This window comes from Sceloporus occidentalis, unplaced genomic scaffold (assembly GCF_023333645.1).
Source record: "Sceloporus occidentalis isolate IW3139 unplaced genomic scaffold, rSceOcc1.0.p SCAF_204, whole genome shotgun sequence".
Lineage (NCBI taxonomy): Eukaryota > Metazoa > Chordata > Lepidosauria > Squamata > Phrynosomatidae > Sceloporus > Sceloporus occidentalis.
The window spans coordinates 425993-450933 of NW_028317184.1; the positions used below are offsets into that span (position 1 = coordinate 425993).

The 24941-nt window shown below is 42.7% G+C and overlaps 1 protein-coding gene across 1 annotated transcript in view; it reads right to left on the bottom strand.

Moving 5' to 3' along the window:
- Positions 1-1089: 1089 nt before the first annotated feature.
- Positions 1090-24941, bottom strand: part of LOC149277979 (rho guanine nucleotide exchange factor 40-like) — a 46207-nt gene continuing 22355 nt past the window's right edge. Inside the window, exons 9-23 of the mRNA XM_089502474.1 lie at positions 24714-24810; positions 23653-23763; positions 21990-22076; positions 21330-21457; positions 19958-20081; positions 19385-19593; positions 19186-19261; positions 18014-18100; positions 14032-14262; positions 11703-11873; positions 7105-7282; positions 2233-2349; positions 1979-2152; positions 1719-1774; positions 1090-1434 (exon numbers count right to left, since the gene is read on the bottom strand). Of these exons, the coding sequence (XP_089358600.1) occupies positions 1090-1434; positions 1719-1774; positions 1979-2152; positions 2233-2349; positions 7105-7282; positions 11703-11873; positions 14032-14262; positions 18014-18100; positions 19186-19261; positions 19385-19593; positions 19958-20081; positions 21330-21457; positions 21990-22076; positions 23653-23763; positions 24714-24810 (2191 nt within the window). The remainder of the gene's footprint in view (positions 1435-1718; positions 1775-1978; positions 2153-2232; positions 2350-7104; positions 7283-11702; positions 11874-14031; positions 14263-18013; positions 18101-19185; positions 19262-19384; positions 19594-19957; positions 20082-21329; positions 21458-21989; positions 22077-23652; positions 23764-24713; positions 24811-24941) is intronic.

The following is a 24941-nucleotide window of genomic DNA, read 5'->3' on the forward strand; positions in this document are numbered from 1 at the left end:
TAATCTTATGACACGTGATATGCTTACTTTGAGAAGTGCCTAAAAATGTAAAAAGTGCGTAATCAATTGGATTGTACCAAACAAACATAGAAAATAGTGCCATTTTTCCTAACATGCACTTCTTAGAAGCTGAACTACAACGCTGCATACTGGAGCAAACACATTTCAATCACGTTTCTAAAAGGAAACCCTTCAGATACTTTTCTTATGGACCACAATCATATAGACTTCTGCTGTTTTATAATAGTGGGTAATCCATTTATCTCTAATAATCATTACCCATAATGCCACACTGCATGCTCAATTATTTGCAGCCAATTTTGTGTTTTTAATCTAGTTATGCGTGTGTAGTCTTTCTTTAGCCTATAGTGCTTTATGCCATAATATGGCCATTTACATATTTCCTGATACTACAAATTAGCACATGTAAAGTGCCCACTAAAATCTAGACTCCTATATTAGATGCTTTGTATTCCTGGATTTCTATAGCTTTTACCAGCATGTACATTCGTACCAATTGTATACTTGCCCTATTAGTAAAATTGCTACTGACTTATTTTGCTCAAAATAAACCTTTGTTAATGTAATTCCGTGCAATGGAGTAGTTACGTGAGTTAATAGTAGGGTTATAGAGCAGACCTTCCTTGGTATATTTATCTTATTGTTGATTACATTTTCATTAAGCAGCTATAATTATACCTGCGACTAGAAGATAGGTTGGAAACCGTAACATAGGGTTGCTGCACACACTCACCATTCATTTGTTAATTAATTACATTCATGTGGTTATTAATACTGATATTTACGTTTGCTACTAAAATTAATACTGTTTTTTTTTGTTTGTTTGTTTCTTTTATATAATTGCTGGGTTGATTTTAGTGATAATCACGACTCTGGTAGATGCTGCTGTTCTGGCTCGTCATGTATCCATTCGGTATACCGTTACCTCTGAATGGGAGTTACCAGGATATTAATGAACTTTCCTCCATTACCATAAAGGGCATCGCTGAAGTTCCTTTGGGTGCCATTTTAACTCTTCCTTGAAACTCTTTATAGTTAAATGTTTTGAGATGCTAAGTTCTGAGATGTTCATGCAATTGGCAGCTTTGATACTTCTGTTACAAAATCTACAATCAAAGCCTTTGCTGGTAGATAATTAACCTTTGTAGTTATTCTGGCTGCCTTGCGGTTCCAGTTGTTGTAGACACTTGTCTCCTGTATATCTGCAGTTATATTCCGTTTCTGATAGACACGTGTCGCTTGTACCATCTTCTCTGTTGTCCCAGTTCTGGGAGAGACTTGTCCTGTGTAGATTCCCCTTTGCTCCTCTCGTTGTAACCTTAGCGACATGTAACTGTTTTTATTCTCAGGTTCAGTTGCCCATTTTCCACTTGCAGTAAAGCCTGGACCTTTTTGAGTGGTTTTATGTCCTTGCTGTACCGGTGTTGAAATCTCATGACTTTATTGCTAGCACCATTGTTATAATTGTCACTTACATTATTGCATTTTAGCTGTTTCATTGCATCATATTCAGTGGTTCTGGTACCTCAGAAGGTGATTTTTTTCTTCCAGGGGAGTGGTGATTCACACGGAGGTGGATGGGAAGACACTTTCAATAGTGAACTCCTATAATGAAGAGTTACAAATGAGAGTGATCATAAGTCTGCATGAGGAGTAGTCAACATACATTTGCACAGAAAAGTACTTGGCTAACTCACTCTTGGCTTTTCTCCATCTTTGATAGGCGAGATTGACTTGAGGCACACAGGTCCACCTAAAGAATGACACGCATATTGTAAACAAAAATCACAAAAACGTGAATAATTTATAAATAACAATTACATGTCTGTATTTTAAACAAATTACACAATTGAACAGTATTTCTTACTTCACAACATGATCTTTGCGTAAACTAGCTAAAACCTGACTGGCTACTGGAACCTATGCCCACAATTAAAGTAAATATGTATTTTCTTGCCTGGAAATATTTCACTGCCTTCTTCACTGATTTTGTCTGACAGAGAACTCCCTCCAGGAGAACGCAATCTTCGTGGACTCAGTCCTGATGTAAGAGCAAGGCTCAGAGAGGATGGTGGAGATGGTGAGCTGTGCTCACAGGAAGAGAGAGCCATCGTTGATCGAGCACGAGAACCTATAAAGAGCAGGCACTTGGTTTATTACTTTGTTATAACTTGCCTCACTCTTCTAGGCATGCAGGCTCATCAAACATACCTCTTGCTGTTAGCAGGGCTCCAACTGTCCTCTCACTTATTGCACTGAATCCAGCTTTAATATCGAGGAACGAACGGTGACTGGAACCAAGAGAGGTTGTATCTGGAGATCTGCTGTCTGTGCATAACATTGAGATGACATGGGTCAAAACAGCCTGGCTGTTTTTTAAAATTTAAGCTTGTGAATTATCCTAGGCTCATACTTGTGACTAGGCCAGTCTGCTAACTGGCATCACATTTGTCTCCATTCCAGTCAACACAAAACACTCCTGGTAAATGATACCTGAACAACAAGTTGAATGCTGATCCAATGCATAAACAGTTTTTCTACTCAGATTAATGTGACATTGCCATAAATGACAGCTCATCTTTAATGCTATAATGGTAAAAGGAGCATAAGCTTAATATAGTCCTCTAACATAACAAGCCAAGTGTCTGATAAAACTGGAGCAGTGATCTGCTAACGCAGGATATTATCCCTGTGAATAAATTCATTAACAGGGAAAAGAAACTCCCAAAATAACCCAATTAGGGCCTAAACTATAAGTAGTGTGAAAAACCTTTATATTTGTTGGCAGTTAGGTTACCAGAATGTGCTTGTATACTTCATGCAGCAGGGAGTGGTGGTGGCACCTGTGATAATTCTGTTAGAGCAACACTTTTTACAATTTTTAAGATACATATCTTTTACAAACAGTACATTCTATGCTACCCTAAAGCAAAAATGCATCTGGTGCCCACCCCTAGTCAGGGTATAGTAGTGAAAAGGGCATTCAGATGCTTAGATGTAATGTAAGGGAGTTTTATCGATAGAGTGGTAGATAAATGGAACATCCGCCTAACAAAAGTATTAGAGGCTAATACAGTGAGGTAATTTAAACATTCATGGGATAGGCACATAGCTGCCCTGAATCTAAGACAAGAACTGCTTAAGGCCTTATGTCTGTCATCATATTATTCTTTCTAAAGGGCTGGCAACTTTTAAACAACTTGGTTGACCTTAATAAGATATGTTGTTGGCAAATTGGGCTTAGAAGACCAACAATATACCTCATACACAATGGTCTCCAGCATACCAAGACATTTTGGACAATGCAATGCTTCCAATTTGTGTGAACAGTTTGGGAAAGGCCCTTTCCTATTCCAGCATGACTGTGCCCCAGCGCACAAAGCAAGGTTCATAAAGGCATGGTTGGAAGAGTTTGGTGTGGAAGAACTTGACTGGCCTGCACAGAGCCATGACCTCAACCGTATCGAACACCGTTAGGATGAACTGGAACAGAGATTTGGAACCAGGCCTTCTCATCTAACATCAGTGCCTGACCTCACTAATGCTCTACTGGATGAATGAGCAAAAATTCCCACAGAAACACTCCAAAATCTTGTGGAAAGCCTTTCCACAAGAGTGGAAGCTGTTATAGTTGCAATGGGGGGACCAGTTACATATTAAAGTCTCTGTTGATGTAATGGTCAGTTGTGCCAGATACTGCTTGGCTAACTACCAGGAATATGAGCCCCCTGCTTGGCTGCAGGGGCACAGTGAAGCAGGTGCCGTCGAGGTAGAAGACAGGCAGTGGCTGTGACAGGGCCAGGCTAGCTGGCTCAGGTGTCATATGAAGTTTAGCCGGGTCACGGAGCACTTTTGTGTCCGGTTCCGTATACCGTGACCCGGTAATATATTATATTGTGTTTATTGTGTAACCGGCCCAGAGACTGATGTGGATTCAGCCCCAGCCTTCAAAGAGACGATCCTATAATCTGGCTGGGGCTCTTAATCAACCAACACAGCCCTGTCTGCCCAGACGGCCCCCGCACTACAGGGGGGATAACACAGGTGGGGGAACCCATTGTATTCTGTAATCCCCTCACCTGATACATCCCCTGTATACTGATGGGATTTGTGATGGGATGTGGCTGATGGGATTGGGGGTTGGGTTCGGTACACATTGCATTGAGATTGTATAAAGTTCTGTGTGTTTGTAATAAAGAGAGTTCTTCTTGTTTTGCTACGAATGGTGGTCTGGATGATCCGTGGATAGCTGAGTGCTATCCGTATGAGGGACTGACTGGTGATTCCTCAGCCCTCAAACAGGGGTACCCAGCCTTGGGTACGGTGACCCTGTAACATTGGTTGGCAGCGGTGGGAAGAATCCCACGACTTGGGTGAAATCCAAACCACCAACTGGGATTGCAGACGAGAGACACCAAGAGAGCTCCTGGAGGTTTGTAGCAAAGGAAAGGCTACTCTGATTGCGGACTGCAGAGAGATGGACCGGCACCAGGATGCCCCAGAGGAGAGCCTCGGACTGAGTGCTCTACAAAAGAACATTCTATGGCACTTATCCCTGTACCCAGGAGGGGCTACATCGGAGCAAGTGACGGCGGTGATTAAAATGTGTCACCAGGAACTGAGCCAGAGTGGGTCTGTATCTCCCAGACTAGGGGAACAGACCACCAAAATATCATACCAGGATATCCAACCCTTCCGACAACCAGAGGATGAGACAGACCGGGTTACAGCCGAGGTGTGTGAGCTGGAACACCAGCAGAGGCAGTTAGAGTCTGCGCCTGCAGACTGGAGGGATGATTTCTCCCATCCCCACTTTGACACGTACTGGGCACAGTACTGGACAATGTGGGATCTACGAGTTCCACTCCTGGGGGACAACCCGTTGCCGGAGTGGGAAGACGAATTGAGGGGTCTCATATATGCAGAGCTCGACCTCCAGAGCCGCTACCAGGGATTCTCCCAGCAGTTAGCAGGTGAAGACCACAGCGACCCTCTGATGCTGTATAGCCCCGTCGACCCAGGACTGATATATGATGCCTTCCAATTTGACTCGTCCTTCGGAAGCCCCTGCCAGTACCGCAGGGATACAATCTGGGACAACCGTGCAGAAGTCCTGGTTTATGCTATTCCCCCCGAGCTGGAGGCTGTTATGGATTGCCTGGTCCAAGAGGAATGGCAGCTCGAGAGGGACTATAAAGAATTGCTGCGGAGAGTGGAGCTCCAGGAGTTACAAGCAGACTGGGAGCATGGTACTACAACTTGCGGGAGTGGGACCGAGGTCCTCTTCACCTACTCCTCGGCCCCTGCCCTGGCGAGAAGAACCGAGGTCCTCGCCAGCAAAAAGAAGCGGAGGAGGAAGCCAAAAGCTCCGACCCAAGTCCTCACCAACAACCCTGGCTGCTATACCACGGCAGAAGAGATGACTGTCCCCACCGCCCGAGTAAGTGGCACAATCCCCCTCACCAAACCCTTATCTATGCTCGTAGAAGCCAGGGCCCCAGATTGTCCCCCTGATTTCCCGAGTGTCCTGGGAGAAGCCCGGGTCACTGCCCCAGAGGTTCCCACTGAAGTCCCCGGTGACCCGGTAGAGGCACCTTTCCCCGACCTAGTGAGGACGCCAGAGGGGCTGCCGAGTTCCCTGGGTCCTCTCAGTAGCCTGGCGCAGGCCCTGGTTCCTATCCCTGTGTTCTCCGAAGTGATCCCTGGTTCCCCAAGTGTCCTCCTAGAAGCCCAGGTCACTGTCCCAGAGTGTTCCTCTGACTCTCCCCGTGCCCAGGCAGAGGCATCTGTCCCAGAGAGGAAGATCGAGGGTCTGCTTAACCCTCCCGGTGGTCCAGTATTGGCACCTGTCCCTGCCCCGGAGTATTCCCCTGGGTCCCCTGAGTACCCCGCAGAGCTGCTTAGCTCGCCCAATAACCCTGTAAGGGCACCTGTTCCTGTCCCAGAGTGTCCCCTAGGTCACTCCAGTGTCCCGGTAGAGGCCCCTCTTACTACCTCTACGTGTTTCCCTGGTTCCCCGAGTGCCCCCGGCCCGATCAGCAGGGTTTTCCTTCCATGCAACCACCCTAGCCTGGCAGCTGCCCCAGACTCAGTTCCCAAGACTAGGGAGCAAGAGTCTCCACGTGCCCCTGTTACTCCGGTGAGGGGGATAGCCATGTGCCCCCGGCTGAGCTGGGACCGTCCTCCAATTCACAGAGGACTACTGACTATCCTTTTGGGCAACCAGGGCCCTGGCCCACCTTCAATGGATGATTCTGACAAAGGGGGCCATGAACTAAGGCCTGCACCTTTGAACTTTGTCCACTCGGACAGCCTGCAGCAGACCCGTGTGGATCTGCCTGGTCTGCCGGACCGTTGGTCAAGGGGGAGATCTGTGACAGGGCCAGGCTAGCTGGCTCAGGTGTCATATGAAGTTTAGCCGGGTCACGGAGCACTTTTGTGTCCGGTTCCGTATACCGTGACCCGGTAATATATTATATTGTGTTTATTGTGTAACCGGCCCAGAGACTGATGTGGATTCAGCCCCAGCCTTCAAAGAGACGATCCTATAATCTGGCTGGGGCTCTTAATCAACCAACACAGCCCTGTCTGCCCAGACGGCCCCCGCACTACAGGGGGGATAACACAGGTGGGGGAACCCATTGTATTCTGTAATCCCCTCACCTGATACATCCCCTGTATACTGATGGGATTTGTGATGGGATGTGGCTGATGGGATTGGGGGTTGGGTTCGGTACACATTGCATTGAGATTGTATAAAGTTCTGTGTGTTTGTAATAAAGAGAGTTCTTCTTGTTTTGCTACGAATGGTGGTCTGGATGATCCGTGGATAGCTGAGTGCTATCCGTATGAGGGACTGACTGGTGATTCCTCAGCCCTCAAACAGGGGTACCCAGCCTTGGGTACGGTGACCCTGTAACAGTGGCACAGTGGGTCTCCGCAGGAAGGGACATTGTATGTATAGATGGGTATGTATAATGTAGGCTATCCAATCTACTTCAGCACCAAGTTCACCAGACTGAGTGACTACATGTAGACTTTGAAATAAAAACAAAACAGCTTCTGGCAGTAGTCAGAGCTTACCTTTGCTTAAGTCTCCCTGGTTCCATAGCAGTTTGGTAATTTCATTGGTCCAGATCTCTTTTACTGCAGCATTGTCAGCTTGTAAGACCACTGTCTCTCTGGATTTTGGACGACGAAACCAAAGTTCAATTCTTGTGTCTCCATCTACAGAACTTTCCGTGATACCCATGTCAGCAGTCTATATGCAAAGAAATTCATAAAGCAAATGTATTATTTTAAATGTCGTACTTTTAAAATAGCAATATAACCAACAAAAGTAATGTGGCTTTCAGCTAGGTCTTTAAATATAAATAATGTACTTTATGTCTAGGTATAGACCATTGAAAAAATTGTACACAGAAAGGATCCTTTGCAGTGGAAGGCTGATATCTTCTATCCTGGTAACAAATGTATGCACTGGAACAGATATTTAGTAAGCACACATGCCAAAACACACTTACAAACACACACTCACTCCAACAAACATAAATACTTACTAGCTTCTTCCCTTCCTTACAATTCAATATCTTGCTACTTCATTCACTCACTCCCTTACTTTGTTTAAACCCTTTTATTAATAGCTGCTCATGACCCTGGCAGTCTCTTACTTCCACAACTGGAACTACTACTTAAATTTGAAGAATTTTGGAGCAGCCCACCCCTGTTCCTTTCATACAAGATTGTCTTTGTACACGTAAAAGTGGACTGTCACTTTCCAGATTATGTTTTGATCCTTACATCTCTGTATAGTTAATGCTGTTATTGTTTTAACTAGAATTTAGAACTTATTTCTGTTATTTTCTAGTACCGAAGGTTCACACACACTGTTGAAAAAAAAAGCATGCACAGTCCCGGACATATGTTAGATATAACAGGTTTGGCTGACAGTGGAATTACAGACAGGGGCGTAACTAGAAGCCTCAGGGCCCCGGTGCGAGAATCTGTTAAGGGCCCCCCAACCCATTTACCCCCTTCTCAGGCTATCTACCCTCTCCCTAGCCCCCCTTCTCACTATCTACCCTCTCCCTACCCCCCTTTGTAGGTCACTTACCGTGCAGTCCTGCGGTGGGGACGCAAGGCCTCTGTCTCGCTGCTCTGCCGCGGTGTGCACGGCTTCACTGCTGAGCGCCGGCATATGACGTCATATGCCGGCGCTCAGCGTGAAGCGCCGGCACCCGAGACAGACGCCTCACGCTCCCACCACTGCAGTCGGGGCAGCGCTGAGGCAGGCAATGGTGGCAGGGAGCAGATGAGACAGAAGCAGTGGCGACTCTAGAAACAATATATAGGGGGGCACACAAGATACCACAGTCAAACTGGGGGGGGCATTCATCATTTCCAAAAGTAATGTGCTATGGAATTATACTTTTGTTATTGGGCTAAAATAATACTTGATCATGGGAAGCCTGAAGCCACAATTGAGTGCGACTAATCCTTGAAATAAATATTATAACACAATAAATAACTTTTCCACTAAATTTCAGGGCCTTGAATGTTTTGTCCCCTGAAGTCACTACAACTTCAGGAGGGCATTTTATCTCTGGATAAATATAAATTAAATAATTCCTACTGTAAGTTAAGTGCCAGGAAACAGATGACCAAACACACACACCAACACAGGCTCTGTCACACCGACACCCAGACACACACACCAGGACAGGCTCTGCCACACCGACACCCAAACACACACACACACACACACCAGGACAGGCTCTGACACACCCACATCCAAACACACACACACACACCAGGACAGGCTCTGACACACTGACACCCAAACACACACCCTAGGACAGGCTCTGCCACACTGACAACCGAACACACACCAGGACAGGCTCTGCCACACCAACACCTATACACACACACCCGGGGACAGGCTCTGCTACACTGATAACCAAAAATACACAAACAGCAGGACACAATCTATGTCACAGACGTCTACATCAGGATGGATTTTTCACACTGCATTGTCGTTTATACCCCCCTTAGTGTTTTTGCCCCTTGTGTATTGATGCCCCTGCTGCCCATATACCGTATTTGCTCGATTATAAGACGACCCTGATTATAAGACGACCCCCCAAAATCAAAATATTAATTTAGGAAAAAAACAAAAAGCCTGAATATAAGACTACCCTATAGGAAAAAAGTTTTACTAGTAAATATTAATTAATGTAAACTATTTTTTCATATTTAATAAAAGCTATGATTGAGAAAAATATATATTTTTTATTTCCTTTTATTTGCCAACCTGCCCCCCCCGTTATGCACATCTGCCCCCAGGCTTGCCACTCTGCCCCCAGAAATGCCTTATACCCCCTATTTGCCACTCTGCCCCTTGATGTGCCTTTTAACCCTCTATATGCCACTCTGCCTCCAGAAATGTCTTCTACCCTCTTATATGCCACTGTGCCCCATGATATGCCTTTTAACCCCCTATATGCCCCTCTGCCCCATGATATGCCTTATACCCCTGTATGCCACTCTGGCATATAGGGCGTTAAAAGGCATATCATGGGGCTGAGTGGCATATAGGGGGTTAAAATGCATTTCTGGAGGTATATATATATATAACTGCTAACAGCAATCACACTCCTATCAAGCCAAGGCAGCCAGTACATGCTGGAACCTAGGGATGATAGTAGTGTGATTACAGCCTCCCTATGCCATGCTACCACCACCACCCCCTTACACATCCATGCTATCACACACACACACACACACTCATTCACAAACATTTAAATACTCATTCATTCCACAATCACACATACTTCACACATTAATCACAAAAACCCTCCCCCACCCCCTTACCTGAACTGCAGATCTCCCACTCGCAGACTTCTGCAGGGGCCCGGCTGTGCGAGCAACTTCTCTTGCCCCGCCCCCAGAGGAAGGAGGCAGAGTTATGTGAGGACTGTGCTAGCTTCCTGTTCTCCTGCAGCTAGTAGGAGCGACGCTGCTCGCGACCAAAGCCCGGTAAGCAGCCTGGCCCCAGCAGAATGAGGTCTGATTAGAAGACGACCTCGATTATAAGACGAGGGGTATTTTTCAGAGCATTTGCTCTGGAAAAAACCTCATCTTATAATCGAGCAAATACGGTATATTAATATTAGCCCCAGTTGCCGATAGCAGGTATAGATCAACACATTAACACACAAACCAAGCTTTGCATGTATAGATCAACTGAAATTCACTTGTGATCTCAGCACTGAAGGTATATATCAAATAAACAGAATCAGACATACAAATCCTGTATTTGCAGGTATACAATAGTATATGAAAAGTAGCATTGCAGGTATAGATCAAATAAATACATGGAAACAGCATTGCAGGTATTAATCAACTGAATAAAACATACAAACACTGTATTTGCAGGTATACATAAATAATGTATGGAAAACCAGCTTTGCAGGTATAGATCAATTGGAATTCACATAAAAACACGTCATTAAAAGGTATATTTAAAACCCCCTAAATTACAGGCATAGATCACAGGTTGCACACCCCTGTTAGCAATCACACTCCTATCATACCAAGTCAGCCAGTACATGCTGGTACAGGGTAGCTGTAAGTGATGTATAGACCCCATACTGCTGGCAGCATCAATACACAAGGGGGGCAGCTAGCTAGGTTTCAGCATGTACTGGCTGACTTGGCATGATAGGAGTGTGATTGCTAACAGCAATCACAGTCCCATCATGCCTAGGTTCCAGCACTTACACACCCATGCTATCACACACACTCATTCATTCATATACTCATTCATTCACAGATTAATTCCCTCAATCACGCATACTCATTCAAACACCCTCCCCACCCCCTTACCTGCACTGCAGCTCCTCGATGCCGCTCACAGACTTCAGCAGAGGGCGCGGACTCCCTCTGCGTTCTCTGGTACTGCACAGAGGAAGCAGGACTGGAGCAGAGTCATGTGATGTCACGTGAACTCTGCTAGGTTCCGCTTCCTCTATGCAGTACAGAAGACCCTCCCACAGGTAAGTAGCCTGGCTCGAGGTGCGGCCCGCGTAAGATCGGTTGCCCTGTCTGCCGATCCTACGCGGGCCGCACCCTCTCTCTCCTCCGCAGTAAAAAATTTTTTTTAAAATAAAAAAAAAGACGGGATTTATTCCAAATTCGGCAGGGGGGCAACAGGGGGGGCAAGGATTAACCTGGGGGGGGGCCCCCTTGCCCCCTAGCGACGCCACTGGACAGAAGGGTGCCGAGCGGTTGCTGAAAACGACCGCTCGGCACCCCTTGACTGGCAGAACTCCAGGGCCCGGTCGCAGTCGCGACCCTGGTAGTTCCGCCACTGATTACAGGGCATTGTTCATGGAGGGATAATGGGAAATGAAGGTGAATCAGACTTGGTGGATGAGTGTTATATATAAAAAAATATCAAAACTAAACAGACACAAGTGATTTGTATTATTGACTTTAATAATGGGTTTATCTTTGATGTGTTTGTTCCCTTTTTATTGTATTTTAAATATGTGATGTTTTATATTCCAATAAAAGCGAGCCCTCTTATCATTTAAAACCCCTTAAGCCCCTTTACAGGTTTGCAGAAAAACAGCAACATCCAATTTGTTGTGGCTGGTTTTCCACATTCAGTCTCCCCTTACCTTGTAAACCTGTTTAAAGCTGTACGTTTCCATTCCTCCTTCAGCTGTCTTTAGTTTACTGAAAAGCAGAAGCTTCTGGAAGAGGAATACGTGCCGTAAAGACTTCTTTCTCCCTGAGCAAACTATAAAGACATCTTTGAGGAGAAGACGACCATGCTCTTTCTCATCAACCTAGGTAAAATCAAGAAGCGTGATCAACTGGCGATACCCATCTATATTACATTTGCGAGACATTCAGGCCCGGAGCGGCCATCTGGCACACCAGGCAAATGGATATGTTTGTTCGTACGCTATGTCAGCATAAAACCATAGCATATTAATGTAGAATTTTTTGTACTTTTTGTGAATCTACAGTTATAGTAGTTTTTAAATACTTTATTAGTACCTTGTAACAATTTTAATATTGATTTCCAGAGCTGTTTTGAAATGAGAATAAGGGGTCTGCGGGAGAGATTCACTGGCCATTGCCATTAGTGTCCTACTTTCGACTTTCTTACCAATGAGAAGGGCACCTGGGGTCTACATGTAATGCTACAGGGGAGGGTGACCAATGAGAGAAATGCCTACCTTCTCCATGTTACTCTATGGAGATGGGCAACCAATGAGAGGAGTGCCTACTTTCTCTATGTTACTTTATGGGCAGTTTAACTTGTATGCGCCGTCTAATGCTAATAGTGGGGACATTCCTCCTTTGTCTATCTAGAAGCTATCTAGGCTCTAGAGAATCTCCATTTACCCAAGAGAGCGTGCAGATGTATTTACTTTTTAAAGCTTGAGCCCAAGTTTGATATTTCTCAGAATGTCAGCAGAATGAGTATGGAGAGGGGCTCACCATTGAAGGTCTGCTTTAAATACAGGGACATACTGTATTTCATTTTCCATCTTTAGAATTTCAGTTACACATCTGTGTTCTAGGGAAAAGTTATTTTGCTCAAATAGGTACTTTACGTATATGTTATGCAAGGCTATATTTTAACTTAACACACAATAACTAGTTGTGTTTATTGTTGCATCATTAGGTTTATTTTAACAAAATATGTGCTTATTTTTTTCTTTGGGCCTCACAGTTATGCAGAATGTATTTTGCATGGACTTCACCTCAAATTGGTACAGTTGCCATTAGTTTACACTATGATGCATTTAACTTTCTATAAATATACCATATTTGCTCGATTATAAGACAACCCCCCAAAATTTGAATATTAATTTAGGAAAAAAAAGAAAAAACCTGAATATAAGACTACCCTATAAGAAAAAAGTTTTTAAGAAAAAAATGCATTTTTTGTTTTTATTTCCTTTTATTTGCCAACCTGCCCCCAGATATGCCTTATACCCCCTTTATGCCACTCTGCCCCTAGAAATGCGTTATACCCCCCATTTGCTACTCTGCCTCCGTAATATGCATTTTAACCTCCCTATATGCGACTCTTCCCCCTATATGCCACTCTGCCTCCCTGATATTCCTTTTTTTACCCCCTATATGCCACTCTGCCTCCCTGATATTCCTTTTAACCCCCCTTATATGCCTCTCTGCCCCTATATGCCACTCTGCCCCCTGATATTCCTTTTAACCCCCAATATGCCACTGCCTCCCTGATATTACTTCTAATCCCCTATATGCCACTCTGCCTCCCTGATATTCTTTTAAACCCCTATTTGCCACTCTGATATTCCTTTTGACCCCCTTTACGTCACTCTGCCTCCAGAAAGCCCTTATACCCCCCCATATGCCATATGCAACTCTTACCCTCCCCCGACTTACCAGTGCTTCCCTAGACTTGTCCCCCGTGCTTCAGATTCCTTGGTGTCTAGTGGGGCAGCAGGTGGAGGTCTGCGAGATGCGCGCAGACAACTGCTGCTGCCAACTGCCAACACTTGTTCAGGGCTTCTATGAATGAGTGCCGGAAGGTCATGTGATGCCGGCGCTCCTTCATAGAACCCCCAGAGGAGGTACCGGCAGCAGCGGAGGTTGTCTGAGCGCATCGCAAAGATGTCCACCGGCTGCCAGAGAGGTGGATCCAGGTTTCCGGAAACGCTGCGGGGGATCTAGATCTTAGTCTTGTAGTCAGACCTCTATTTGAGATCTGATTAGAAGATGACCCCAAATAAAAGATGATGGTTATTTTTCAGAGCATGTCTTATAATCGAGCAAATACGGTATATTTACAATATTTACATACACTACCATTCGAAGGTTTGGGGTCACTTAGCTGTTTTCATGGAAAACAAGGAAATTGTTAGGTGTGCTTACATAATTGCAAAGGGTTGTTTTAATAATTAATAATCAATTAGCATTTTAAACTTAAACTTGGAATGTGGAATGTACTACCTCAAACCCTCTGATAGCTTCAGCAGCCAGCAGATTTTTCCCATGATGCACCAGGGATCCCACAAGGTCACGGGCTGTGTGCAGAGACTGTCGTTCCTGCTCGTTATCTTGATCACACTCTTGTATCATTTCGCCCAGAAACCGTTGGTACTGGTCCAGTTGCTCCAGTGGTCTCTGCAAGATTGCCCATGATTCTTCCTCTTCCTTTTCCTTCTGATCCCTTCTTCTACCCTGTAAGAATAAGTTAGTGAAAGCCTACACACATAGGACTACAACTGTATTAAAACTGCACCAGGCCTTTTAGGACCCCATTTCCCTGCACGCATAGAAAATATTTCCAAATATTGTGGACTGCTGCATGTATCCCTAGCTTGCTTTGGCCCTTGAATGGGTTCATAAGTTCACAGAGATTTTGACACACGTCAAATGAAGATTTACTGTATTTGCTCGATTATAAGAGCAAATGCTCAGAAAAATACCCCTCGTCTTATAATCGGTGTCATCTTATAATCAGACCTCAAATAGGTCTGACTATGAGACGACTAAGATCCAGATCCCCCGCAGAGCTGCAGGGGACCTGGATCCTCCTGTCCCCCCCCCGCCCCACTTACCGGTGCTTCTGAGTCCCTGGTGTGTAGTCGGGGTAGCGTGTAGATGTCTACGCGATTCGCGTAGAGCTCTACACGCTGCCCAGACTAAGCACCAGGCAGCGTGTGGAGCTCTACGCGATTCGCGTACACAACTCCCGCTGCAGCCGGGAGGAGGTGCGGCTAGCAGTGGGGGTTGTCTGCGTCCATCGCGCAGACCTTCCCCGGCTGTCAGAGATCAGAGTTCCCCGGACCGGTACGGCACCGGTGGGGTGAATTCTCTCTCAGTCGGGGAAGGTCTGCGCGATGGACGCAGACAACCCCCGCTGCTAGCCGCACCTCCTTCCGGCTGCAGCGTAAGTTGTCTACGCGAATCGCGTAGAGCTCTACACGCTGCCCCGGCTACATGACAGGGGACTCAGAAGCTCCAGTAAGTTTGGGGGGGGGCGGGAGAAGGGAGTGTTAAATGGGGGGCATAAGGCATTTCTGGAGGCAGAGTGCTCTGTGAAATGCCTTTGAATTATGAATTAACATTTACTGGTAAAACTTTTCTTCCTATAGGGTCGTCTTATATTCAGGCTTTTTCTTTTTTCCTAAATTAATATTCAGATTATGGGGGTCGTCTTATAATCAAGCAAATACGGTAAATCTAAAGGGGTTTACTGGTGATTAATCAAGATAAACCCCTTCATGACCAGTGACGTCCAGGTACATCATAAAAAAATATCCCTAGCAGACCAAAGACGTACCTGGTAAGTCATGGGTTAGAAATGGTTACACATAGTCATGATCATGTGGTCACCGCTGTTCCTGACTTTGTGCACTTCCATTCATATGTGACCACTTCTACAGCCAATGAGATGCATGGATACAAGACAGAGAACAGTAAGAAACAGTGATTCATACGTCCCAAGACCCAGGTTTACAAAATATTTTTTACCTGGCCCTAAGGAGTTAATTTTTAGTATATGCCTTAATAAATTGTGTCATTGTCATTGTTTAGTGCGGTTAGTTACTGGGAAATTAGTTAGCTAGTGCTTATAGAAGTTACAAAAATAACTCATTTTTTTTAAAACTAATCATAAAATTAATCAAAATGATATAGCAATATGGGGTGGGCTTCAAATCAGGGCAGGTTAACACATATAGTTTTGGTTATTTTTCACCCATTTATACTATCCTTGTATAATTTATATACCTGTAAAACTGCATAGATTTGGTTTTTAATCCCATTTCTAAAATGAATTATTTATAATAATAAAAAAAACAGCCTTACTTGCCCAGAATAAAAAAATATAGTTTGTGTGAGTTCATTAAATGACACCTATGAGACATAGCACAAACACAAAAAATGTAGTGGTCCTTAAATATTTTAAATAATGCAATGAACACCTCATGTTTTACTAAAAGTGTTATAAATATATATACATACAAAATATATACTTAATTTGTTATCAGACTTTTTATTTCATTATAGCCAGCGTAAATTGAAAATTATTATTCTGCTTTGCTTGTAAGTGCTAACCAACCGCACGCCTCTGCCATCTCCACATCCCCCACAGTAGTGGGATACTTGTATTATATGGGAGTCCCAAGGACAAGTCATGCTCAAAACATTTAATCTCAACAAGCTAGCATCTAAGTGTAGAGGGCTAAAAATGTTGCTTGTTTATTGTTGGCAACATGGCTGTCTCCTATGGGTTTCTCTTCTAATAGTGAAAATGGGAGCCTGGGACTCTGACAACCTGTACGTGCTTATACATGGTGCAGACTTCCTTGATAACGCAAAACAGACATCTATTTATACAAGGCTTTGTATTTTTAGCGTCTAACTAGTATATTACCATCAGTAACCTGGTAGCAGTGTCCTTTGAAATAAATAACCCACCAGGGAAATAGTTAAAGTGGTCATTGATATTATGATATATATTTGTTTATGTAAAATTATAAACTCAAAAAGCTATATTCCATTCTATATCTGCTTTCCGGGACTTGTATGTTCTGCTTTGTTCTCCCATGAGATTAGCCAGTATCCAGCCAGACGAAAGCAGATGGCGTCACACAAGCTTGCAGTTCACTTACTAAATGATCTCTGATTTCTAGCCTTGCTTTTCAGATGCACTGTTGTATAGATATTTTGATGTTTGTTCATTTTATTTAGCTACAGCAGTTGGTTAAAAGCAAACCTCTCTCATGACATTTATTTTAAGTTATCAAGCCCCTATTCACATTGACATAACATCAATTGACCACCAGGAGGCAGCCTTCTAAAAAGGTAGTTTGGGAACCAACCATAATGGGAGCAGGATAAACAAGTGTTTAGCAAAGGATGATCAACTGCAGACATCTAATTCAACAAAATTTAAAGGGACACTCCAGCCATCATATACACCTTAATGTATATCATAGCTGTGTGCTCTCTTTAAATCTTCATGTTTTTCCCTATTGCAAAAGGGGTCCTGCAAAATCCCCCTTCATGCATTTGCCCCTTCTCAAAATCTCTGCTAAATGCCACGCAGGAGATGTGTTACACCAAGCACATCTCTGTGTATAGGATATACTCACCTTCAGTGAACTACAGCACTCGCTCAGGGAAAGCTGTGGGCAGGGGTCTGTTCCAACCCCAGTGTGCTTGCATGGAAAGCGCTCCCATTGATTTCAATGCTCAGTAACAGAAATAGTCAAACCATGGAGAATGAGGGCAACTGCAGCGGCAGCTTCTGTATCAGGTAAGTGCACTAATATTTTTTTTCCACTTTGGAAGAATTATTTTATTTATATAGGCCCTGTTTACCTAATGTATCGGTTTTGTAATTTTTCTTGAATAAATGTATTTTAAGAAGGGCTGTGCGAATTATTGGCGCTACATAAATAAATGTTAATAATAATAATATAGCACCAACAATTTACGCAGAGCTTCTTGCAGTACATACATTTAACTAGACAAAACCAATTGAAGACAAACCGATAATATTAGGTAAAAGAGAGCCCTTCTCACAAGCTTATAGATTACTTTAATATGGATTCTTTTATAGTGGGGTATCAGGGACATTAAATCAATTTCAGTCATTTTTATTAATCCATCTGTGCTGAAGCAGGGATATCCAGAAATCCTGGCCTATTTGTGGCCCTCTAGTGTTTTAATTCCTTCATCTATGAAACGCCAGAGTATTCTGCTGGGTTAATCTGTACAGAAGGACTGTTATTTCGTCAGAATACTATGAAAACAGAATAAGGTTTCTCATCTCCAATAGGTTAATGTGACAGACAATGGAACTGTCCACAGTAATATATATATATATATATATATATATATATATATATATAAAGAAAATACTATTCACAAATGTGGCAGTCCCACCTTATCAGCAATCACATCTGTCTGTATGTTTTACCTTTAAGCTTCCGCTCGGTGCAGGGAGGAAGAGCTCCACCTTCTGCCTGTTTTTTACATACAGAGAATATAAACGAAACTGATCCGCCTAAAAATAAAAGCAAAACCATAAAAAAACTTAACAGCAAAAAAAGACATGCCACCATAAATAAAATACTAAGTTCAGGCCTGTGTAGGACTTAGGAAGTACACAAAATTGCAAGCTTTCATTTTTGTATTTTCAGATGCCATCCATTACACTATATTTATATGTGAAGTGCTGGCATGTTCCATTGTGCTATAACTTTGCAATCTACAGATTGACAATACGATTAACACACATTAAAGCATACTGCTCTGGCGATCTCATAACTATTTAGCAGTGGGATGTGCATAATACAAAATGAAAGGAATTGCTTTGGTGAGGTTAATTTGATTGTAGTGAGGGTGATGTGGAGAATTTAGTGGCATAGAGATCTTAATGGTGGGGAGGATGGATACATTTTTCGAGATGGTGGTTGAGGGTAGTAGGAAGAAAGCTTGCATGTTTTTTTTAATATATAGGTTTTTCGTAAGTATTTAAAGTCAGGAAATAGCTCCAAAATTAAGCTTCTAGGTTTCCCCCATTTCCACTATGCGCAATTCCATCAGTGTTGAAGATACTTCAATCTACCCGAAAAAACTGTTTTCTTGTTTTGGCAGTGGTCAACGTTTTTTTCTGCTATGTTACCAGAGAAGCTGTTTGATCAGCATGCTTATCTTTCCCCCAGAAGGTTCCTTGTATTTAAGAGGAAATGCAATCCATCTTTAATAGAACTACTGTGTACACTTCAGAATAATGCAAGATTTCCACTGGGGTAGGTAGGTAGGAGAAGGCTGCTACACTACACTACAGAAAGATTATTTTAGCGATCACTAGCAGGGACATAGTGCTACTACGTAGGAGATAATTGCTGGCTACCTGAGCCCACTTTGCTAGGTATTTCCTACTTTCCTGACACTCAAGGCATTTAACTGTATGTGACTATGGGAGATACTTTAAATGAGGTGGCTTACATATTGTAAGAAGCAGAATGAGACAGTTAATGGTTGAGAGACACAGCTCTGGAGTTCACGCAGAAAGTAAGTGTGGAAATTCAGAAGCTGCTCCAGGTTTCCTCTAAGTGCCAAACTAGCTGGACAAGATCTTCTCACTTCCAGAGAACGGCGCAGGGACTGCACATAGCTGCGTTCTGAGCATAAAAGATCTAACAGCAAGCGCTGAGGGGACCTAAAGGGAAAAAAACACAGGACATTCCAGTGACTCACAGTGATTTAACAGTGATTTAATAAATATATGAAGTCAAACAAGACACAAGAGAAATGGTTGAAAGGAGGAGGCTAGTGAACTAACTTTCTTCCTTCTGGTCTGGTGATCCCTCCCCAAGGAGCATCCGGTCCTCTTCCATCACCTCTGCTCAGAACATGGCCCCTCGGAGGGCTGCAGGTTCGATCTGCTAGCTCTCGACTGCTGACCTCTAGGCCTCGTATCCTAACGCCAACATCTGTCCTTCTGCTTTCTGGTTCTGGCACTAGAACCTGGCCTTCCTCCAATGACCGTGTCTGTAGGAGAAGGAATGAAGAATCTTACTTTCAATGTCAGGATTCTGCAGTTGTATCTTGGCTAACAAATTTAAATGAGTGCATCAACCTGGGGAAACACCTTCATTGTCTGCATGACATTACAAGAACAACACAACCTTCACATTGTGCACTGTTAGGTATTTCTCTGCAGGATGGCAGATCATTTGGGGTAATAATGGGATCTTTAAACACATGTACTCACCTCTTCCTGGGCCTCCATTAGTTGTAGATGATGCTTTGTTGCATCTTGAGAACTCAGAGAATCCTGTAAATATATTCAGGGTCATGCACAGGAGCAGGTTTGTAAGCTAAACTTTACATGCTAAGCCAATAACATTCTCACCTCGGGAGTCTGTGGTGAAAGCCTGTCCTCCAGCTCTTGCAATCTCTGATTAGACAGTTGTACAAGGCGATGCAGGGCCTCATCTACTCTCTCGTACAACTCAAATGTAACTGTATCATAAAGCCTGTTAATAAGAGGAATATTGCAATACTAGTCCCAAAGAAGACACTCCAAAGAAATTCACCAAAAATGATTCGGCCAAATTTTTTGTTTCGTATTTGTTCCATTCGTTTATGGAAAACAAATTCTGTTAGCCGCTCTTATGTTTCAGACGGAAATCAGAATTATCTTGCGTCTTCTTTTTCTTCTGTCTTCACTTGCTGCTCCAAAGTCTACTTTCTTCATTTACTTCTTTGTGGACAGCAGGATATGACCTCCGGTGATCTTCAAGATGGCAGAGCTTCAGGGCAACCCCCCCCCTCGATTGGAGGAACTGGGAGAGAGCGTGTGTTCCTCCACTCGTGGGAGAGGATTTGTCCTGAAGCCAGGCCATTTTGTAGAGGTTCACTGAAGGTCATATCCTGTTGTCCAGGGACAAGTGGACAAACTACTAAGACATCTTAGAGCAGCAAAGAAGCGCAAGATAAGCGGAGCTGCGCGTGAGAGTGAAAAACTAATCAAAATTCGTTTTCAGAGATTCATACGAATTGGTGAAATTTATTAAAATTGCAATTCAGACGTATCCGAATGCACAAGTCTGGTGCACTTTCTCAAGAAGGTAATACAGTATATGATTTTTATATATAATTATTATTGTGATAATAATGTTATATCAGATTGAATTAGCTTTTTGTGTATTTTTTTTTATTATTTCTCTCCAGACAAGTGCATTAAGATTAAGAAAAAATGTCGGTGTGCTAAGCTAGTCTCAAGCTCAAATAATACAAATGTATAATATGAGGCCTACCAAACAGTATGAGCATGCTGCAAATACAGTGTGTTGGCTGTACAATGTATACAAAAAACAAAATACTGTCTGCCCAGGCAGTATTGTTGTTTTTTGTATAAGTGCATTAAGTTGTTTTTTTACATACAATGGGTTGGATTCATTGGTGGAGGTAAATCTATTGCAACTAATTGAACAGCAATCCTTGCATAGATTGCAAAGGGGAAAAACAAACTCTATTATCCCATGTTAGTTAGGGTAAAACATCCACAGTTAAGGTATTGTTCTCAATTTTAGACTTTATAGAGATTGCTATTAACCGATTTGTAATCACTGAAATTAAATCCAGTTCAATCAATCCCATATGTAAAACTAATTTAAAGCATTTTACTGTAAAGTATAGGACTTTTTTTTTACGACTCATCAAAAGTGAAAAAAACAGGACAACTTTAAACCTTGTGTGCTGTCCATTCATGATCCCATTACCTCAAGTATGGTGACTTCTGCAGCCTTGCTACTAGAGTACCACCATCTCTTTGCAGCATCTGCAGTTTCTCATCACTCAGAGCTCTCTTCATAGCATCTCGATGATGGCAAATCAATGCTTCTGTATCCTGATAAATAAGTAGTAAAAATGTATAACATTGTTATAGTTCTGCTAATATGCTACATTTATCTGTGCACACACCCAAAAATCACACCTGGAAACTCAGTCTCAGGGTGAAGAGGCAGATTCTCAGGGTCACGGAACTGACTCTTTCCTATTCATATATGAGACTGTCAATTGATGCTTTTGCAATTAAATATATGTTAAAATAACAGGTCAAAGTTTCTGAGGACCAGTATTTGGTTGACATACTGGTTAACATATTTGACGAATAACTAGGTAGAATCTCCATGGCTAATATTTCAAAAGTATAAGGTTCAGCTAATTTAAAAAGTTCTCAGACATGCCGATAATTCTGAAAATATTTTTGAAATAGTAGTTTTTATTCTCCAACAGTGATAATGCAAAATTAAAACAGAAAGGAAAATATTTGACCTCTCCCTTTTAATTCCAAAGATAGTGGGCAGACATTTTTGGCAATGACGTTGGGATTCCCTGTGTCGTGCTGAGGGTGTGAGGTGTTGGAAAGCTTAACTTACCTGTATACTGTCAGAATCTAGGTCTTGTGTGACCTCTTCCAGCGAGTGTAAGACATCAGAGCACAATGTATACAGATTGCTCAGAGACTACACAAGAAAAAAAAACAATTATAAAATACAAAGGTAGGTTGACAAGCACACGGAGACACTGTATGCTTGCTCTATGCATTACTCTTTTGAAAACATATTCTAAATGGTATAATTGGTAGGAGCGATCCAGCGCAAAGGAACATATAGCTTTCAAAGCATGCATAGTTTCCCATTCGGTTTGGAGATTCTAGGTGGGGACATAGTGATGTAACTGCAGAGGTAATGGGGGCGAAGAAGGGCATCCTCTGCAACCCCATGTCCAGGGAGATCTTTGGTGACAAAAGTCCTAGGGATCGGGGCTCTACAACTTAATTAGACACTTATTGTGTCTCTAAATTGCTTGTGTTTCATTTCCTGCTGAGCAGTGCTCACTCCAAGTTTAACAGTGCAGCCCTAAAGTACTGTCAGAATAAAAACCACATCCTGTAAAATTAAACAATGAGTCCTCTTAAGGCAGTCCTAACTTTTTAAAGGTGTCATCCTTAGCTGTCTCCATCTTGATCTGCTCACTATAGAGTGAACACATATTATTTAATATATAGAGCCAGAACACCTAAGCCTATTCAGCTATTTTAAATATAAATTCTATGTAATAACATTAAGCTTTTCAACAGGAAGCTCTCCCAAAATGCTCAACCATGTCATAGTACAGGGGCGGCCAGAGGGCCAAATGCGGCCCGCGAGACCTCGAGGTGCGGCCCGCGTGAGATCGGCAGCCAGGGCAACTGGGACCACAAGAGCCCTGCTGCTTAGCTGTGGGAGGGTCTTTTGAACTGCACAGAGGAAGCAGAACCCAGCAGAGTCACATGAATGTACGTGATATCACATGACTCTGCTCCAGTCCTGCTTCCTCTGTGCAGTACAAGAGAACGCAGAGGGAGGCCGTGGCCCCTGCAGTGCAGTGCAGGTAAGGGGGTGGGGGAGGTTGTTTGAATCAGTATGCGTGATTGAGGGAATTAATCTGTGAATGAGTATATTAATGAATGAGTGTGTGTGATAGCATGGATGTGTAAGTGCTGGAACCTAGGCATGATGGGACTGTGATTGCTGTTAGCAATCACACTCCTATCATGCCAAGTCAGCCAGTACATGCTAAAACCTGGCTAGCTGCCCCCCTTGTGTATTGATGCTGCCTGCAGTATAGGGTATGCACATCACTTACAGCCACCCTGTACCAGCATCTACTGGCTGACTTGGCATGATAGGAGTGTGATTGCTAACAGCCCGGCCCGTGCACGTATACAATTCTGATGAAGTGGCCCACTGCAGAAAAAACTTGGACACCCCTGTCATAGTACATAAAAAATCTTAAACATTTCTGTGTTGTTTTCATGCGATTAAATGTCCAGAAGAAAGAATAAAATGGCAGGTCTACCAAGGTTTATTTGCTTGACATCCTAGAGAGTGCAACTAAAGTAAAGCTGGAATACCAGTAATGTTTAAGCAATTTAGCAATGATATACAACGGGGTGATTTCACCACTCAATGACTAGTTTTTGGGTACTACTTGCACTTGATATGCTCGCTTGCATATAAACACCACACACAGTAAATGTCTATTTGTATGACTTACCTGCTGGCCCCACACACACTCAGTGTGAATATAAGGTCTTTCTCCCCCAAGAAACTCTGGCAACTCTTCTGAATCAATGAATTGGTTCAACTCTGATTGTAGAACCACTACCTGTGGGAGAAGAAAGTCTGTAAGAGCAGTATAAAAACTGTAAAACAATATATGTATATAGTACATGAATGGCTTATGGAGTATTATGCTATATAGAAAAATAAAGGCACTTTTTAACAGTCTATGTAATACAGCTACTTTATAGCTGAAAGACACTGCACACTGTTAAATTCAATCTACGATAGTTCTCCATGGATCAGACAGAGCTTATTTAACCACCACAACCTACACATGAATGATCAGGCAAAAACACAGCACAACAACATCTCAGAACACAAGAAAACTTTTATAAGACAGGTGAATGAATGTATATATAGGAAGCTTGCCTGTGAATTAAAGATGTCGCATGGAACTGCAGGATAGTTTTCTGTGTTACAGAGAAATAAAGTACGGTGCATACAATGGCATGTGGAGTCCTGTGGATAAACACATATAGGACATTTTAATGATTTAACCTAATAGTATTTAATAGTATTTGTAGATAAGACCACTTTTATAACACATACACTAATGTATATGGCAATGTATAAACTCTGCTTTTTTATCATCTATATAGCCATGTATATATTATGTTGTCTCATACAAAGCTGTACATTTTGTACCTGGCTACCTTTGCAGCACATACTGTTTAAATCATCACTTTTCTCTTGCTGTTTATAAAAAACACATTAAGCAGCCTATGTATTAAAAGAATAATTAAAAACAACAAGAAAAAAAATCCCTGCACTTTTATAATAAAATATTAATACATGACTATAAAGAAAGAAAAGTCCACCCCTATCCCAAATAAAAAAAACAAGATATAAAGTGATCATAAATGTTACTATTTGAGGGCTTAGCACAAGTGTTACCCAGTGGTAATGGTGCTAGTATATTGTAAAACAAAAAAAAATATTATTTGTTAGTACCCCATGACTTGTCCCCCACTGAACTTTTGCTACATTAGATACCTTACTGTCTTTCAACAACTGGAGAAGACCCTCTTTGTTTATTGTGTTGTCTTGTAGATCGAAGAGAAGAGTCATGCCCCATTCACGAAGCTCGGGTCTAAAAGATGGGAAAATGTCAGCTCTTTGTCTTTTATTTAGAGATTCACTTTAATTATAAATAAAATATTATGAATATTATGACTCAAACTGGCAGCATTACTGTGCATGTGCAGTATGCATTTTCCAGCC